We start from the raw sequence: 6,000 nt of genomic DNA on the forward strand, positions 1-6,000 counted from the left end.
CCTTCACCACTATGGAAGACAACACTTAGCACAGTCTACTACTTTTGCTGTATTTACAGACATATCATTTATAATTTGATCCCTTTATCTATGAGATGTCAGAGTCTCGGAAATGCAAGATAAGTGAAGTCAAGGGGGAAGTAATCAGGAGAACCCGAGAAAATGACCACTGCCCCCCACCCCCCACCCGCCTTGCCTAAAATGGGAAGGTCTTCAGACTCCTGGCGCCGGTACTTCAGGACAGCCACGAAAACATCGCCATGCGACTTTGGAGGGTCAAGAAAAGCCCTTGTCCGGCAAGGGATGGGGTGGGGGGCGGCCTGGGGCAATTTTAGAGAACCCGCTCTCTGGCCCCGAGGATTGAGGTTTCCAGCGCAAAAGCTGCACGTCGGACAAACTGTTCCCGATCCCTCCCACTGCGGTTTCAGCAAACTACTTGGCAAATAACTTTCTTGAAATGCTTACAATACAGAATCAAATGAAAGGAGTACTTGGCTGGGAGCCTTGGTCTTATAATAAAAGCACTTCAGAATATGGGGGCATTTTGTTTTTGTTTCCAAAAAGCAAAATTCCGTTCTTATTTAATTTCCTTATCTGGAAGGAAAATGCTCTGGCTTAACACAATTGTTCCTATTTAAGAATTTTTACACAGTTGTAAATCTTTTTAAATTTTTCCCTTATTTCTTTATAACACATTTCCCCAGGTATAATTAAATAAAATTATGGAAATACAGGAACCGATTAACATATTTTAAATGTTCCAAATTGCTTTCATACTTCAAAAAACAAACATTTGCAAATGTTTCCTTCTTTTTGATCAGTTATGTTTCAGCAAAGTATTTAGAGCAATAAAATTAATTCTAAAAAGGGGCATTATTTTAGGAGCACTGTTTTTGTACAGTTTCATTTAAAAAACTGAAACAGCAATAAAATAAAATAAAAAATCCTGTTCTAGTACCATACACCCCAATGAAAATTAAAAAAAAAATTATTACAGTTCCTAAATATCCTCTAAACTGTGCTCAACAAATACTTTCTTAAATAATTTTAATCAGAACAGAAATGGGTTAGAAAATTCATTTTGTAACAAGCACATTATTTTGCCCAGAATAGCACTAAAGGAAGCTTCATGTTTTATATGAAAAATGAGTATTTTCCACCTGTATGAGTTGAACACGTATGCTTCATAATTTAAATAAGTTTTTTGCAGCAAATATTCTGAGCCTGTAGAAATGACACTAAATAATGTCAACCTGTAATTATTTCCCATCCAAGGCAATGAATGAAAGTTGGTTATTTATAACTCAATCTCATCAAAAGAAATAACTGAAATAAGAGTGTTTCCCAGGTATTTATTTTAATATTTCCACTTTGGCTTTATTTGAGAGAGGGGGCAGGTAGATGGAAAATGGCAAGGAAAAGAAGACTAGGGGAGGGAGTAAAAGATGAGGGAAGTGGGAAGAAAAGATGCCTGGGTGGCAAGCAAATCTGTGGAGAAAGAACATCCAGCTACAAACTAGAAGCCAGCATTCTGGTCCCACTTGCTGACCTTGCTAATCACCTACCTTCTCTAGCCTCAGTTAGCTCACCTGCAAAGTGAGGAGAGTAGACCAGTTGATGTTCAAGTATTTAGGCTTAAATGTAATCCCTAGAAATAACCTTTCTTTTTGGTGAAAGTGGAACCTCTCCCCAACAACCCCTTTTTAATCACAAGGAAACACAGACATGAAACTTTATTGCAGTCACTTAACACATTGGTGTTAACATTATTTCCCAACAGAAAAGAAAAGGGTATCTGGACTGTCTCCAGGTTGCCCCCACAGAAAAACCACAATCTATGGTTATCAGAAACTAGTTGGTAAATTAAAATATTGTAGCAACTTTTCAGAATCTTCATTTTCATGATACTCTTAAGAGCATCATCTCCATGTCAAAGGATTCACTCTAGAAAAAAGGAAAGTGTTTGTCAAATGGCAATGCCTATCAGTGGTCTCCTTATTAAACTTGTTGATCCCTACTATTTTCCTCTTGCTACCTACAATCTTAAATTTGATAAGCTTAACAAAATAACATCTTTTTATTTGTACTTATTTAATGATCATAAATCTTGTCATATCACAGCATTTAAATGTTTTCATAGTAGTGTCAAGAGCAAAGCCAAAATATAAAATTCATCAGAGCATAAGCCAGAGTATTACATTATCAAACAAAATTATTCTGAAAATAGTGTTGTAAGTTTTAAGTGAATTTCAGTAATGTAAAAATATTTATGTATCAAAAATCTAGGTTGTACAGTACAGGTAAGTAAATAAAAGATGCATGCAAAAAAAAAGTCCAGCTTTGAAATGTGAAAAGTTCAAATGACTAATTTATGAAGTATAATAGGGGACAAATATGATACAAGTTCATGAAAATCATAAACGAAGCTTCCCTAGATTAGTAAAATTCACTGCTTCTCTAAAAAATGCCTAATATATTGTGCTATTTGTGTTATGGTAAATTATTGAAAACAGCACCAAGTCTCTATCTTTTAATTAATTCAACCTATATTTGTGAGTGCTTATTTTGCTGTGGGTATTTTAAAAATGAACAAGCTACAAATACTCTTCACTCAGCTACCTAAGCATATAAATATCTAGTATCTATTTTGCCTGAGTTCTGAAAAAATAATCACAAAATCCAATGCTGCTAAAATCAGGAGGAAAGGAGTTAATTAGATTTCATCCATGCAATATGGTGTGAGTATGTTTACAGGACAGAGGGATCTGGAGTACAGTGGGATATGGTACCTATCTTGCCAAGGTGAATTTCTGATGGTTGTCAAGTTTCCTCATATGCCTATAGTTATCTTTTCAAACATAATTTAAGTAAAATTTTTATTTTGGGGGAAAAAAAAATGACTAACCTGGGGCTGATGAAACCTGGTTGAATGACCTCATTGTCTTCTGAAGAACCTAAAACCAGAAAGCTCAAGTTAGTACTACATTAAATGCCTATTTAATTGCCTCTTCATCAGCTTAATGGCTCATTAGAAAGCAATAAAATGCCTAGGTTTTGACTCTGTGAAGTCAAATTTAAGACTCACCTAGCAAAATTAGATAACCAATTGGCATAAACTTGTCTTTCATTCCTATTAAAGGACACTGGTTTAAAAAAAAAAAAAAGAAAAGAAAAGCCCTGGCCAGTTCGGCTCAGCGGTTAGAGCATTGGCCTGCAGTCCAGAAAGACCCAGTTTTGGTTCCCGCTAAGGGCGGTACCTCGGTTGCAGTTTGACCCCCCGTCCTGACCCAACCAGGGCCAACAGGGCCAACCAGGACCGTGCAGGAGGCAGCCACTCGATGTGTCCCTTTCAAGTAGATGTTTCCCTCTCTCTCCCTCCCACTCTGTCTGAACAAAAAAATGGAAAAATGTCCTCGGGTGAGGATAAAAAAATAAAAAATAAACATTTTAGCCCTAGCCGGTTTTGCTCAGTGGTTAAAGCATCGGCCCACGGACCAGAGAGTCCTGGGTTTGGTTCCCACTAAGGGCACATACCTCACTTACAGTTTGTCCCCAGCCTGGTTGGGGTTGTATGGGTGGCAACCAGTCAATCAATGTGTCTCACGTTGATGTTTCTCTCTCTCTCTTTCCCACTCTCTCCCTCACGGTCTATCTGAAGATAAGTGCAAAAATGTCCTCGGGTGAGGATAAAATAAATAAATAAAAAAAATAAAGAACATGCCTTTAAAAAAAAACAAAAATATTTTAAACAAGACCATTATTTAGTCAAACATCTCCATTTCATGAATGATGTAATTAAATTAAAATATATTTAATATTACACTGTAATTGAAGAATTCCATTTTTTTTTATTAAAAAAAAGTTAAGAATCAACCTAACCTTCAACATTGTGATTCTTGATGAACTTATGACTATTCTTTTCAGATATATTTTAGAAGCTAAATCATGAAAATCTAATTGTGGAATTATACCATTGATACTAGTTCTCTGTGTTACATTCAAATATTCTTTGAGAAAAAATTACTGTAGTGGTAATTCACTTAATCATTAAGTATGTTTCATTAAAAGTATCTAATATGCATTATCCCAGATTTTAAAGCAACAATAGTTCTTGTTAAAAAATATGACTATCTTCTTTTAAAAATTTTTTCTTAATCCTCAGCTGAGGAAATGTTACATCGATTTTTTTTTTTTAGAGAGAGAGAGGGAAGGAGGGAGGGAGGGAGGGAGGGAGGGAGGAAAAGAGAAACATTGATGTAAGAGAGACACAATGATTAGTTGCCTCCTGCATGTACCTGACTCGGGCAAGAGATCTGGAGTCAGGGATTGAACCTTCAACCCAGGTACATGCCCGTTACCCCTCTGTGCTCTAACCACTGGGAACACCGGCCAGGGTAAAAATATGAGTCAAGTTCTGACATTTCTAATATATCCACTAGCACATGTCACAACACAATAAGACTTGCAATAGTTTACCCAGTAATGATGTATAGCAATTGGAATATAAACTCTCATAACTACTGAATTATCATTTTATCCTAAGGTTCGGAAAACAGATTTGTTTGAACATGCATCAACTCACTCACCTGCTACCACCTGGGGTTGTATTTGTTTCCTTAACTAAGTTCTACATGCTATATCTACTATATCAAGTCACATAAAATAAGCCATTTTGTGCACATTCTTTAAGTTGTAATTTAATTTTCTTCTCAAAACTAAATGGAACCCTGGAGAGTGTGGCTCATTTGGTTGGAGCATTGTCCTATGCACCAAAAGGTTTCGGGTTTGATTCCAGTTAGGGTGTGGACAGGAGACAACTGATAGATATTTCCTCTCTCATATTGATGTTTCTCTCTCTCGCTTTCTCTCTCCCTTTCCTCACTCTGAAAAATCAATAAACATGTCTTTGGTGAAGATTTTAAAAAATTAAAGAACAGAGGAAGAATGAACAAAAGGCATGTGAAACACCAAATTAAATCCTTCAATTATCCTGTGTTTAAAACCAAAAGACAGATGATGATGACAGACCCTGTTAACAAAACTCTTTATTAAAACTTATTTGAAATAGAGCTTCCCTTTACATTGAGACTATATTGTTTTATTTTGCACACTCAGTTTATGTAGGGCTTTATTTACATATTACACATAACTCCAGCAAAATCCTAGCTTGTGTTTTTATATTCTAATAGCCCACACCCATGCTTAGTCTTCTCCGCTTATATTTACAGAAAAGTTCACACCAACATATTCTAAAGATATAAAAAAATAATCGATGAGGTTTACTAAAATTTTATTAAATAATTCAGATGATAAATTATTATAAATGGTAGATTTAAAAGTACAAATCAAATGGCACAATGCTATTTAAGAGCTCTAAATATGAGCTTTCTGGATTTAAAAAGAGCCAATCCTTTGGAATGATAAAGATGTTCAGATTTTTCACTGTCTAAACTCACATATGATAGTTTATTTTCATTTTTTGTTATTTAGAGTTTGAATATTATCATCCCCTGTCAAAGGAAAAGATGGAATTATATCACAGACATTAATTGATATATTTCACTGATGGTAAGCAATGGTGTAAAATTTTTTTAAAATGAGTTAAATAGAGAAAAAAGAATTAAGTTTAAATATGAATGCCATAATCCATCCAATGTTTACTGAACAACTATGATAAGAATGAGATAGGTAAATGTTACATAAAATATTTATAGTATTGCCTGGCCAATGTGGCTCAGTGGTTGAGCGTCGACCCATGAATCAAGAGGTCACTGGTCCAATTGCCAGTCAGGGCACATGCCCAGGTTGTGAGTCGAATACAGGAGGGAGCTAATCGATGTTCTCTCTCGTTGATGTTGCTATCTCTCCCTCTTGCTTCCTTTCTCTCTAAAATCAATAAAGAAAAAATATGAAACAAACAAAAAATTGTAGTATTAAATGTTCATCTTCTTACTGTGGGTGACTATTTGAAAGGAAATAAAGAATTAAAATAATTCCTTA

General features: G+C 35.3%; 1 protein-coding gene across 1 annotated transcript in view; it reads right to left on the minus strand.

Moving 5' to 3' along the window:
- Window positions 1–2,951, minus strand: part of LIN28B (lin-28 homolog B) — a 106,184-nt gene extending 103,233 nt beyond the window's left edge. The window contains exon 1 of the mRNA XM_036249072.1: window positions 2,906–2,951. Coding sequence (XP_036104965.1) covers window positions 2,906–2,939 — 34 coding nt within the window. The 5' untranslated portion in view covers window positions 2,940–2,951. The remainder of the gene's footprint in view (window positions 1–2,905) is intronic.
- Between the last annotated feature and the right edge of the window lie 3,049 nt (window positions 2,952–6,000).

This window comes from Molossus molossus, unplaced genomic scaffold (genome assembly GCF_014108415.1).
Source record: "Molossus molossus isolate mMolMol1 unplaced genomic scaffold, mMolMol1.p scaffold_m16_p_8, whole genome shotgun sequence".
Lineage (NCBI taxonomy): Eukaryota > Metazoa > Chordata > Mammalia > Chiroptera > Molossidae > Molossus > Molossus molossus.